This window comes from Tachysurus fulvidraco, chromosome 10 (assembly GCF_022655615.1).
Source record: "Tachysurus fulvidraco isolate hzauxx_2018 chromosome 10, HZAU_PFXX_2.0, whole genome shotgun sequence".
NCBI classification, from domain to species: Eukaryota; Metazoa; Chordata; class Actinopteri; order Siluriformes; family Bagridae; genus Tachysurus; species Tachysurus fulvidraco.
The window spans coordinates 4,578,159-4,592,763 of record NC_062527.1 but is presented as its reverse complement, the minus strand read 5'-3'; the positions used below and the strand labels follow the sequence as shown (position 1 = coordinate 4,592,763).

Sequence of the window (14,605 nt, the reverse complement as noted above, 5' to 3'; positions counted from 1 at the left end):
AACTATGGTTTATTTCAGTTTATACAGAACAAAACCAAATAAAATAGGTCATTCTGACCCAGACAGAACACAGGGTTATGAATTATGGTGCTATATATAGAAATCTATTTTCAAAATGGTCTGGTACGTGTGTGAAATGCACAAAGCCCTGACTCTGGGGAGACAGGGGAAAGGTGTAGGGTGTGTGTGTGTGTGTGTGCGTGTGTGTGTGTGTGTGTGTGTGTGTGTGTGTGTGTGTGTGTGTGTGTGTGTGTGTGTGTGTGTGTGTGTGTGTGTGTGTGTGTGTGTGTGTTAGTGGGGCAGTGTGTCAGGGGCAGAAGGAGAAAAATCACATCGACAAATAGCATTAACAACCTCTCATCAATCATGTTTAAGCAAGTCACTGCAGGAGGGCAGGTCATGCCACAAAAATATCATGTGGGCTGCCAGCACCTCTGTTTAATGACCAGCAAAACTGTATTACAAGTATCACATGCAACTCACATCATCAAAAGTCCATCAGAAATAAAGAAGAATCAAGTTTTACCAAACCACAGAACAAATTAATTATTTATTAGTTATTATCCAACTAATATTGGAGTCCCGCACATTACAGGTAAACATTATTGTTATCCAGCTGCTGCTATGGTCTGGCAGGATTCTATAAAACATTTAGGAAAACATTCAGGCTATCATGACGAAATGTGATTACTTTTTATATGCCAGCCAATCAAAAATAAATTCTATAAATATGGACATTCGCATTGTATTGTACATTAAGCACTTTTCTCTGTCCTGTATAGTAAGAGGTCCACAGAGCAAACCAGTTTTATCTGGGTTCATAAAATTTGTTCCAGAATTAGTACCAGTCTTTAACCCAAACTCTAATCCTTAACCCTAGGGTTAAATATTATTATTATTATTATTATTATTATTATTATTATTATTATTATTATTATTATTATTATTATTATACTAATAATAATGTGAATGTATATGTCATAATAAATGTCATGCATCATAAGAAATGACTTTGTTTTGTTAAAATGATAGATTTTTGATATTGGCCAGTTCACAATTACAGAAATAAGGTGCCATAATTCTGTAACTGACTATATAGACTATATATCAGACTTCCAGCATTCTGACTTGAACACAGTAGCAGTGAAATGCCTGAACAGAATGTGTTCGAGTTTTAGACTTTAGGTTGATCAGTCAGTGAAGGACACGTCAAAAGCCACCCATAATAAAGGCTTTAGGAAGAAGTAAAAGTGAAGATTCAGCACTCATAAGCCACAGTGCTAATGCATGGGCAGTGGTAGGTCAAGTGGTGAAAGCTCTGGGTTGTTGATAGGAGGATCAGGGTTCAAGCTGCCACTGTTGGCCCTTGTGCAAAGCCCATGGCTGACCATTGCGCTCTGACCCTAACCTCCAAAGTTTGGAAAGAATTTTACTGTGTTGTAATGTATATAACAAAATAAAGGCATATCTTCTATTCTATGAGGAAAAGTACAGAAAAACAGAGGTACAGAACAGCAAGATGAAGCAGAGTGTGAAGAGTGTGTGGTGAGCACTTACAGATTTGCGGATGTTGGAGCGTGGTTTGGGGATGGGTTTGGACGGTTTGCTGTCGAAACTCTCAGGCAATGTGGATGAGCCATGGCCACTCTTCCTGGCCTGTAGAGCCAACTGATAGGCCACCTCAAAAGCCTGGCCCAGCGTCAGGATGATCTCGTAGGCCAGATTCTGCCCACAAATAAATAAAACACATAAAAATAGGCAAGAATTCTTTGCAATTTATGATTATAATTTATCTATACAACATATTTTGGTTCTATAATTTTTTAATGCAGTTTTTATTTAAAAGAAGTCTCATTTTTGTTATTAAGAATACATTTAGTGTTAGTTTTTGGTTTAGCATTAATTATCAAAAAACCACAGGCAACTATTTTTTCCCCTTTCGTTTATAGCACATGATCAGGGCATTGTGAAGTTTGAAGTACCCTTTACCTGCATAGTACTTTCTGTACGAAAGTGTAAAACAATCATTATCCAATAATTTTTATAAATAAATAAATAAATAAATAATTTAATCCTTAAGCCAGGTTATGGTAGTGTGTAGTCTAAAGAACAATTGATAACCACGGCATTATAGCGTATAATTTGGGTTGCTTCTTTCTCTGCAAATGCTGCAACTGTGTTTTCACCTCATTTTCTCTTTGAGGATCCGGAAGTTGATCATTCTGTCTGTACTCCAACTTCTCCACCTTGCTATACATTATTGCAAGTCACTTTACACAGCTGGGTCTTCTGTTTGGCCTACTTCTGACAGTCTTCGGATAAAACACAGAACTTCTGGGCAAAAAGTGACAATTTTTTGTTCGTGCTGTTCAAATTTTTCGAATTTGCTGTCTATAATCGAGCTTCTCTTGTCATCAGGGCGGTCCCACTGACCTTTTGTCTAACTCTTGAATCCTGATGCCAGTTCAGTGACCCATTTCTGTGCAAACCTCTCAAGTTTGTCCACAGGAAAGTAAGCAAAAAGTTCCTTCTTTCACAGGTCTTTCAGCACTCCATTTCTTGACAGCATTCACCTTGTCTTCCCAGTAGGTAGAGAGCTTACCTGGCCCTATCTCTCAGACAGGTTGCAGACCTGCAGGTCAATGGCAAACAGCCAAACGGCCAAAGAGCAGAAAGTACGGAGAGAACCCTGCTGCCTCTCGGTAGGTGCAGTTACAGGCATGGACCAGTTTTGTTAGCAAACTTTTCCAGATACTGTATTTGTGTGAATGTGCAACTTCTAAACAATGACTACGGACTCCCTGTTGTACACAAACTATGCCCATAGTGAATTTTTTTGGGAAACCCAAATCAGAATCACTGAGGAGTTTATCGAATATAGTCATTAACTGGCATGTTTTGGTTACATACACTTGGACAAACCGTATGGTCCGTTATACCCAGTTTGTATTTAGTCTCCTGTTTACCCAGTTTACAAATTCAAATTTCTTACAAGAAGTTGCAGACAGCTTGTTTCTAAACAAATTACAAGCACATATTCGGAGAGAAGACATGTGACACGGGGGGGCTGGGTTTCATTTTAAAAGTGATCTTGGGAGTGAAGACATAATCCTCTCAATTTCCAAAGTGTTTGACTTTCTCTAGCGGTCAAAACGGTCCTTTTGATGAGTGAGGAGAACAAACCTGTGTATGCACCTGGTGGTACCACATACACCCCCCAAATCTAGTACATTATAACCCCTATGCCCCATCATATCACCACAGGCACAGAAATGCTAAATATCTAGCTAGCTTGGTAAATTCTTAACTTGCTTTCCCTGGGTAATACAAGTCACAAAAAGTAGCATCTCTGTTTGGCATCACACTCTATACTGTATGTGTATTGCATTGCTTCACAGAGATACCTGTTTTACCACAGAATTGCACAAACTCCATGATTACTTCACATATTTACCCTTAAGGTAAGGTGTAACACAATAGAATTGTCTATATTTGCATCTGTGTCTGTATTTGCATCTGTGTCTGTTGAGTGCTCTAAATATTCATATCTGTTTCTGTATTCAGATTTTAAAATCACATTAATCACCATTTATGTTCTGTACACTACCTAATTCAAATATCTAGAAAACCAGCTGTTTTCTGTATAAATTAGGTAATGAAACTTTAATGATGTTGTCATGTACATGATGGGTGTTAAAAAAACAGAGGTGCTGAGGTGCTAGTTTAGTTCCTAGGCTTAAAAGATACATCCCTTATTTTTTCCCCCTTAATGTTCCCGTTCTGTTTAAATGACAAGAAGGTGTGTTACTGACCACATCAAAAGCTGTAAACACATGGCAGTAGTGGTGACTGGACTTCAAGTCTTTGGTGATGTAGGCAAATGTGGAGAGATCCTCAGGATCCTGAGCTGCACAAGAGATGTTCCTAATCTCATGCTCGGCTATGATGTTCTGCATAGGAGAAAGAGAAAGAGAATGGGAGAGAGAGAGAGAGAGAGAGAGAGAGAGAGAGAGAGAGAGAGAGAGAGAGAGAGAGAGAGAGAGAGAAACAATTTACATGGAGTCTGATATGTTTTTAGAACTGCTAGAGGTTAAAGAGGAAAATGAAAGGCTGCTGTTCACCTTATTTGTTGCATCAATAAACTTGACTCCTTTGTAAGAGACTGAGAGGACAATAGTAGGGACCTTCTTCATTTGTTCCGCAGACTTCTTGCAAGACAAGAAGAAGACAAGAGGAAAAAAAAATCATAGAGCCAGTCTGACAAGAATGCTCAAACTTTCCTTTGCTACAACCCCTGTACCCTATACACCCCATAATCAAATGTTACAACCCCTATGCAATATAATTTCATTTATTTCTATTTCACATTGTCTCAAACCAGCTTTACATGAGTATAGAAACAGAATTTAAAAAAAAATTACTATAAGTTACTATATATATATATCCCTAAAATGAAGACCTGACCATAAAGCTGACCATATCTAATACATTATATTCCATATACCCCAATATCTAATACATTATATTCCATATACCCCATATACCCCAATATCTAATACATTATATTCCATATACCCCATATACCCCAATATCTAATACATTATATTCCATATACCCCATATACCCCAATATCTAATACATTATATTCCATATACCCCATATACCCCAATATCTAATACATTATATTCCATATACCCCATATACCCCCATATCTAATACATTATATTCCATATACCCCATATACCCCCATATCTAATACATTATATTCCCTATACCCCATATACCCCCATATCTAATACATTATATCCCCTATACCCCATATACCCCAATATCTAATACATTATATCCCCTATACACATATACCCCCATATCTAATACATTATATTCCCTATACCCCATATACCCCCATATCTAATACATTATATTCCCTATACCCCATATACCCCCATATCTAATACATTATATCCCCTACAGACACCCCTATATCTAGTACACTATATCACAAATCTAACACGTAACCCTTATGTTATGTACATACAAAATCTAACAGATTTTAAAACCTCTATATATCCTTTACCCCCTACAACCACAAATCTAGCACATTATTAATCCCAAATCCCTACACATTATAGCACATTATAAATTCAGCAGGTCACATTATCTACAGTATGTATCGTTGTACACACACCCAACCCTAAGAAATAAAAAACCCCGGCAAAAAAAAAAAAAAAAGAAAAAAAAAAAAAAAGAAGTGTCCCAATTTATGGCAATCCAATCCGCACACATTCGTAGAGAATATCTACCAAACCCCACAGACTTTCCACTGAATATATTATCTTTACAAAGTGAATGCTTTATAAAGTCAAATCTCCTGAGTACATGACTCTAATTTCTTAAACAGGTCAGAATGAATTTTCCTTCCCTTTTTAATACCATGTAAGTCTTCTGACAGTTTATATATTTAGTGATTTATTATTATTCCCTTTTTCTTTCCCTTTTTCTCGGTCAGCGTTTATCTTTGCCTAAGCATGTTTACACTGTCCTGTACCTGTCAAAATCTGCTACAAAAAAGAGACTGAGCGCGCGCGTGCGAGAGAGAGAGAGAGAGAGAGAGAGAGAGAGAGAGAGAGGATGAGAAAGAGAGACACAAAGAAACACAGAGAAAAAAATGAGACAGAGAGATGGACAAAGCATGAGAGATAGAGAAAAAGAGAGAGAGAGCAAATATCATGCAACAAGAATTCGCAAGGTTCATAAAACGAGAAAAAATGCATGAAAATGCAGATGGATAATACAGAGAAAAAGAGATAGAATGAGATAGAGATGTTCATGCAACACAAAACTCACTACATGACACACTGTGAGAGAAACAAGGAAAATATACATTATTTCTAGAATAAAAGTCAGCAGGGTTCACAGCAGTCATGGGAATCACTGTTCAGAAAGAGTCACGGAAAAAGAATCACTGTATGGAGTCAGAGTCACTGAATCAGAATCACTGTATGGAGTCAGAGTCACTGAATCAGAATCACTGTACAGAGTCAGAGTCACTGAATCAGAATCACTGTATGGAGTCAGAGTCACTGAATCAGAATCACTGTATGGAGTCAGAGTCACTGAATCAGAATCACTGTATAGAGTCAGAGTCAATTCCAATAAGATGTTCAGAAACACAGACCAGGTTTATTTGGTTGTTTGCTGTTTGCACTTCTACATGATCACAAACCTTACCCTCATTTTTGCGCAGGCGTCATGCGTGGACTCTGTTCCTCTCAGCTCTTTCACAAGCATGGAGCCCAGATACTGCAAAACACCAGCAAGAAGAAGAAAAAGTGTCCATCAACACCCTTATTTTAATGTCCTACATCCAGTTTGATAGAGATTGACCTGAGGTTTACTCCTTCAATCCTAAATTCATACAACGTGAAGCAAACGCCAGTGTCTGTTTGAACACATACAGCACATCCTTTGACATGAGATAAATAAAATATAAATAATATAAATAAATAAATTAGTTCTGTAAAATGAATCACAATGGATTTGTCTGCTAGAGAGCTGCAGGTAATGTTCTGAAATGTTTCTGCATCCTGTTTAGCATTTCCGGGTTTTATTGTCTTTAAGAAGACAGGAGCTGATATGTAGAGTTGTTGTGTTGTGGGGACGGTATAAAGGGTGTGTGGTGAGAGTGAGCAGCCCTAAGACAGGTGTGTGAGATAAGGACAAGCTCTGTGGGGGACTGAAGCAAGTATTTAGGGAAAAATCATATCTCTTAACAGCACAGAATCTCTGATGAACCCTTAATGTAGCATAAGACATATAGATGGAATGATACTATCCCAGCTCTCTCTCTCTCTCTCTCTCTCTCTCTCTCGCTCGCTTTGTCTGTCTTTCTGTCTCTCTCTCTTTCTGTGTCTTTCTGTTTCTCTCTCTCTCTGTCTCTCTCTCTCTCTCTCTCTCTCTTTCTCTGTCTTTCTGTGTCTTTCTGTTTCTCTCTCTCTCTCTGTCTTTCTGTGTCTTTCTGTTTCTCTCTCTCTCTCTGTCTGTCTGTCTCTCTCTCTCTCTCTCTGAAACACAGCTGTCAGGCTTTGTGCCACTGATCGATAGATGAAACCCGATGAGATTAAAATGCTGTTTACAGAGACACTGTGGGCTGTTATGGGGTGTAGCTTCCCTCAGTCATACACGCTGTCCAGATGAATTACTGTCTGGATACACACACACACACACACACACACACACACACACACACACACACACACACACACACACACACACACACACACACACACACACACACACACACACACACACACACACACACACACACACACACACACACACACACACACACACACACACACACACTTTTTGGCTCACAGATTTTACTGTCCTTTTGGCAGTCGTTAATGCCACAGTACTAAATGTTAATTAGGACAAATGAAAAAGAGATGTTTTAAAATATTGATCTTTTTTGTCTAATCTTTTCATCCGTCACTTTTCCTTCATCTTTTATCTAGAAAACTATAATTCTGTGACATAGAAATGGTACTCTTTTGTCCCAAGGCCAATCAAATTTACATGAGTTTAACATGGGCATGATCTACAATTCCAGCATCGTTGCTTGTGTGGGCAAATAGACCAACCAGGTTTGCAGGACTGTTGCTAGGTAACAGAGCAGCTTTATGTAACCTCTAGCTAAAATTACTTCAGGATGGAGAGATGCTGAAAAACAGGCCGCCACTTTAATTGAACAGAGAAATACTGTTATTTAGCACAGAAACACTGTCTCTTTCTTGCTCATCTCTCGCTCATTGTCTTACTTCTCAGAAACAGTCCACTATTTTTGTACATCATTAAATGCATTGCATTAAATGCATAAAGTACTGTATTCACACATACAAACACCTGCGTAATAAGGAGTTCATATCAAAAATGTTCACATGCTATTTAGTCTCCTAATATAATTAAAGACGCTTGATGGTTGTCATGAAATAAATCAGCATAATTGCAGAGAAAACAAACAAACTGCAGGTGTTGTGAAGCGGCATCACTGCACACAGGGCAACGAGCTCAGTCAGGCAGTATTAAATGTAGATCTCTAATGAATTAAATTAATGAATTATAGAAATCTTTCCTATAGATGTCTGCTGGTGGATAGTAGAGGAGATTACAGGAGACATACATTAGTGCAGTAAAATATGACTCCACCAAGGCCTGAGTGAGCTGTAGGCAGGTGAAAGCTTGGTAAGTCTGCAGATTAAACCATACTGTCGGCATGTTCTCTTTTGTTGTACAGAGTGCAAGCTTGCTAAAACATGAGCACAACTCATTAACTGTTAAACTCAAAAGAGCACATGGGAATCAACCAAATTAAAAAAAAAACATGGCCTGTTAAAACCAAGTCAGACTGAACACCAACACCTCTGCCTCCAGTATGTCTATTCCTCCATGTAACTCATTTATATGCCTCAAATACCTTAAAATATACTTCGGACTAGAAAAAAGCTATCGAAGGAAACAATATTTGACCTTTCTGTGACGTTTAATTTAGATCAGGTACAAAATCGAATCGTTCATGTTCTGGTTAGGATGATACATCCGGGTAAATCCTACAGACGTGAGCTTGTCTGTCCATCACAGATGGACAGACAACTCGAGACGAAAACAGAATGATACAAAAATGATTTGCGTTAATTCTCGGCTTCGAGTGCAAGAAAGAAACTAGCAAAAGGAACGCTACCGCAAAAAGAAAATTTTTTAAAAAAACTTTTAAATGCTGTGACTCATTTATAGCCAAATAACGTTAGGTCAGTCATGTACCTGGACCTTAAAAAAAATCGAATTAATTAGTTCAATCTGGAGTCTGTACAGTGCAGAAAGGCACAAAAATAATAAATATTACTAATAAAAACATTTGATGATACAGCACTTTATAGGACAAATCACAAATGGACTGGAATCCCACTGACAGGAAAGCACACATACACATACTTGAACATGCTTACATATGCCTCATAATCACAGGACTGGAATATGAGCTTCTCAGGATGGTGCTGCCAGTACTGTACAGGAGTGGAAGATGTCGCCTCGTTGGGAGGTCGCAATGTGATTGGTTCACACCATTCCCCTTGCTGGAACAGAGAATCAGGCAACAGCTGTTAGAGCAAGAGTACCGCTGGGACGGCACGTAAAAATGAAAGCAGCAGACGATATGTTCTAGTGCTACTTTTCTTTTCTAGCCCCTTAGATATGTAGCTCTGTCCCGTTTCTATTGTTATCCTTGGTGTGAGTACACACAGAGCTGCACTCAAGAGAAATGTTTTAGAGCATTCACATTAAGTAATCACATTGAAACACACACACACACACACACACACACACACAAATTGATACAACACACTTGATGCAAACCAGAGCGAATGCATCCACTGATAAGCTCTCTATCAGTGTGCTGATTAAAGGCATAATAAACACAAGCCTTCAGAAAGTTTGGTCACACAAGTGAGTGAAGTGATAAGCTTTTTCTAAGAATAATAAAAACGATAAAGACAAATACACTTGATTTAATAAAGAACGTATAATTGCATTTTGGGTTTAAAAATCAGATCCCAGATACAGTATACTGTAGCAGCTATATGACATAGCCACTTTACAGAAATATATCAACTCAGGATATACATTTATCAATCAAATTTATCCCTAATGAGCGTGCTGAGGTAAAATTCTCTGAGATGATAAAAGGAAGAATCCTTGAGAGGAACCAGACTGAAAAGAGAACCCCATGCTCATCTGGGTGACACTAGATGATCTGCATGGTCAGCCAGTGACTCATGGGATTGTTGTGGATGGAGCCGCCCGGAGACTGTCATGCCTTCTTTTGAACCTATGTTGTGTCAGCTGTATGGTCTGGTCTTTATCATCAGTCAGGTCTGCTCTGAACTCAGAGTTTACAATGACCCATTAGTTCCTCAGGAGCTCTCGGTTGCACGATTATAAACTGTTGTAGAAAGGACATTATATATATTTACATTATTTACTGTTCAGTGTCACCCAAATGAGGATGAGGTTCCCTTCTGAGTCTGGTTCCTCTCAAGGTTTCTTCCTCATATCATCTCAGGGAGATTTTCATTGCTGCCGTCACCTCCGGCTTGCTCATTAGGGATAGGGATATATATATATAGATAGATAGATAGATAGATAGATAGATAGATAGATAGATAGATAGATAGATAGATAGATAGATAGATAGACAGATAGATAGATATAGATATATTCTTTAAATTATTTTAAACTTTTATTGTATATCTTTTTATTGTATATAATTTATTTATTTTTATCCTTATTTTTCCTTTTTCTTCTTCTTATATATTTATTTCTTCTTTTTCTCTCTCTCTCTTCTGTTTCCATACTTCTGTAAAGCTGCTTTGAGACAATGGGGATTGTTTAAAGCGCATTACAAATAAACTGAATTGAGAGTGCAATTATAAATCAGTTCCCTTCTGTAACTGTGTCAAAAAGTGCAACTGCAGAACCAAAGTACTAATTAGAGTTTTATAATAACGTCTGTTTTGTTGTCTGTATATCAGCTGTTCACTGATGGACAATTGAGAGCGAATATGTTTCGAGCAATTGTAGTCCTACAGCCATCTTAGCAACTGTAGCCAGTCCACTTCCACATACTGTTTTATCACACATTCTTCATTGCTGCATTAATCCCTCTTACACACAGCACCGCTCGTCTGAGGGATGTACACACTCACCATACTGACTTGGGCCATCTGCCTCTCCAGTTTGGATCGTGGAACATCCTCAAAGTAGTTATCGTTGCGTCTGCGCCTGGCGTCTGCCTGCATGATGAGGTGCTGCACGTCGAGCGAGCCGGCGTTGGGATAAGCCTGACTTAGTGATGGGGAGAGCTGAGGAGGAGTATGGTTCCCGCTGGGCTCCTGCACAGATACATCCACACCAGAGATACCAACCTTAGAGTTAATATCAATAACGATATCAAACAGTGTCATGATTCAAATAAATACCACATTAAATGCATATTGTATCAAGTTGTATGGGCATAGAAATGTAGACCAACATGGGATTATCTCCTGTATTTGGGTTCAGCACCAAATCATCATGGGGTGTTAAACAACAATACACAAGAAGTAGGAAGTAAATGCACAGGCCAGGCCTTGGTGCCACACTGACCTCATTTAGAAAATAAATCTGTAACATAAATGCTGAGTAAATATTGATAACGTATATACACACGCACACACACACACACACACACACACACACACACACACACACACACACACACACACACACACACACACACACACACACACACACACACACACACATACACACACAAACACACACACACACTCACACGAGATATTCTGCAGCTAAAAATCTGAGGAGCTTTGTGCTCCCTTTAGGAAGATGGAAAAGAGCCAGATGATCAGGAGGGGAACATCCTGAACGCCAACACAGTAAAGGAGTGCATATCTGGCACTGAATGTACAATGAAACGATCCAAAATGTGGAAGTAAGTGTGAAGGGGGATTTTTGTCTCTGCTCCATTTGTAGAGTGAAGATATACAGTGTCTAAAGGATCGCAGGACAAATTCTGGAGCATGCACTCTGTTGTATATGTAATTAATGCCGGAGTGAAGAATGGCCTAGCACTTTTTTGTATCCACAGATTAGAAAATGAATGAGCAACATCCCTAAACATGTTGCTATAGATAGATAGTGAGATAGTGAGAGAGAGAGAAAGAGAGAGAGAGAGAGAGTGAGAGAGAAAAAGAGAGAGATACATACATGCTTGATTTCCTACTTTTCATATAATAGTGTACTGTCTACTCCTCCATACTGACCCTGAGGGAAATCGCTCGTGGGGGCTTCTGTGGAGTGTCTTCGTGTAGTCTGTCTCCGAGTGATGCGAGAATTCTTTTTCTGTGACCTATCAAGCCGATCTTAAGAACCTGAGGAAAGAAAAACAGAAGCACCAGGTTAGGAGAGGAACGAGCCAAACACAAGAAAAGAAGGGGAAAAAAAGACTTTTAATTGCATTACACTGATATACTGAGATTATTCCTGCATCATATCAATGCTTGACATTTACTTTACACACTAATCTGACTGAACTCCCACTCTCACCTGGGGAGAGCTTATCATATGAATAATCATCAAAAAGATCCTTGATTTTAAGTCAGTATGAACTGACTGTAGATTCTGAAAGTCTTAGGATGAATAACTCTGGCTTTGGCACATGACCTTTTGTAATTGGCTAAACACAGAGCTCCCGTGGTATTAGCAGTCCTGCTTGAACTGGTGCTAAGGTAATAACTTATATACAATACCTGTAATGTAGCACTGACTTATACACCCAAGCTGTGATACATCAATGCATAGAACAGTACGTGTAGTCGTTTTCGACAAAATACACATCTGTTTCCGTGTCCACTGCAATTCCTGTGTAAGGCTGATCCGTGTTTTATTCACACATTATGAGAGGTGTATATAAACATCGAAGTGTGTGAGAAAGACAAAATATATTCAAGGTCAGAATCACACACAACAGAGAGACACCACTGGTTTTGCCAAACGCTGACCCACATGTGCAACTCCCACTCAGTTTTCTTCTGAGTAGTACAGATTTACATCTGCACTTACTGGTGTAGGTGACTGCTACGGGATTGCTTTCTGTATATATATACATATACACGTATATATATATATATATATACACGTATATATATATATAGTATATATATATATATATATATATATATATATATATATATATATATATATATATATATATATACATATATACGTATATATACACACGTATATATATATATATATATATATATATATATATATATATATATATATATATATATATATATATATATATATGTATATATATATACACACACACACTCGCACATTGTTCGTGGAAGGACGCCAGGGAAAATCGTATCGGCTGATCGTGTTTTTCAAGTGGGTGCTTCGTTCTCGAGTTCCATGGGATTTCGTAAGTACTATAAACTCTACACACATTCACATGAACTCCAATGTAGCCAACGAGAGACTTAAATCCCAGCTGGGTAAGTCTTTGGTTTGTATTGTTTTTACATTTGTTAGAGTTAATACAGTATATTATAAAATATAATCTCCTATGATTCTTATGTAAAGAAAGTGACTGGTAAAAAAAAGGGGCCTGTTATGTAACTTGAGATTTATTTTGGAGTGTGTTACAAATGCCTTTACTATTATGTGGTTATAATTAACTATTTTCTGAATGATAGAAGAAGAACATTCTTCTTGACTTGACATTTAAAAGAGACACTGAAGTCTGAAGCCAGGGGGTTAATTACAGTAGTTTTTGAGTTACTTTGTTGGGTGGGGGGGGGCGGTGTGTTCTGTGCCTTGTTCAAGGGTACTTCAGTCGTGGCCGGCCCGAGACTCGAACTCCCAACCTTAGGGTTAGGAGTCAGACTCCCTAACACCCAACACCTGGACCACTGGACCATCACGCCCTTACCATCACCATCACCATACATATACATATATATATATATATACACTCAAACATTAGCCATCAGTTACAACATTATGGAGCCATAATTGCAGCTGACTGACACATAGTTTAATCAACATCCAGCTCTTTTCTCATAATAATGGACATCATGATCAACCCATTCATTTTTTTGATACAGGATTGATCACGACTTTACACGAAGACTGGCAGCATGACTCACAGTTTAAACTCGCTGGACAAATCCACCCAACTGTTTGGATGGAAATGTTGAAATTTAGACGTATTAAACATCCAAAGTACAACAGTGAGGAACCTTTTTTCTAACAGCGTTCACTATATGCTGTGGTGAGGCCGTCTGGAGACTGTCACGACGTCTTTCAAATGCTGTTGCGTCAGTGAGCTTTGTGCTCGTGTCTTGATCAGCGAATGTTTGAAGACTTCAGCAGGACTGAAGTACAGTAGTGTTAAATTACAAATGAAGCTGACCTGTTTGTTCCACAGGAGCTCTTTGTTGCACAATTCCAATCGAATATAAACTGTTATAGAAAGGATATTATTTACATTTAAATTATTTACTGCCCAGTGTCACATAAATAAGGATGAGGTTCTCATCTGAGTCTGGTTCCTCTCAAGGTTTCTTCCTCACCACCATGACCTCAGGCTTGCTAAGACAATATCAATTGTTAAAAGCGCTAAACAACTAAATTGAATAGAATTGAACTATATGGTCGAAGTCTGACCAACACACCCAAATGTGCTTCTTCCTCAAACTGTTGCCACAAAATTGGAAGTGCACAATTTTCTGATACAACTTCTTATGCTGTGGAGTTACAATTACCTCCTACTAAACAAAAGAGAAAAGAGAAGGAGCGAAAATGTAGCATGACAGAACAGTCATTTAGCGAGCTGAGTAACAGTAATGAACCCTTAATGTAGCATAAAACATGTAGATGGAATGATACTATCTCTCTCTCTCTCTCTCTCTCTGTATGTGTCTCTGTCTTTCTGTCTTTCTCTCTCTCTCTCTCTCTCTCTGTGTCTCTCTGTGTGTGTCTC

At 38.3% G+C, this 14,605-nt stretch overlaps 1 protein-coding gene across 7 annotated transcripts in view; it reads right to left on the bottom strand.

The window, feature by feature from the left end:
* anks1b (ankyrin repeat and sterile alpha motif domain containing 1B) overlaps positions 1–14,605 on the bottom strand; it is a 184,653-nt gene that overhangs the window by 5,551 nt on the left and 164,497 nt on the right. For 4 of the 7 annotated variants that reach the window (XM_027164006.2, XM_027164012.2, XM_027164010.2 and 1 more), the window contains 7 exons: positions 11,877–11,984; positions 10,761–10,946; positions 9,006–9,131; positions 6,232–6,303; positions 4,122–4,208; positions 3,813–3,950; positions 1,558–1,725 (listed from right to left, as the gene is read on the bottom strand). In XM_027164006.2, the coding sequence (XP_027019807.1) occupies positions 1,558–1,725; positions 3,813–3,950; positions 4,122–4,208; positions 6,232–6,303; positions 9,006–9,131; positions 10,761–10,946; positions 11,877–11,984 (885 nt within the window). Of the gene's footprint in view, positions 1–1,557; positions 1,726–3,812; positions 3,951–4,121; positions 4,209–6,231; positions 6,304–8,991; positions 9,132–10,760; positions 10,947–11,876; positions 11,985–14,605 lie in introns of those variants that run through there. The other 3 variants (XM_027164007.2, XR_007144055.1, XR_007144056.1) reach the window with 3 other exon arrangements.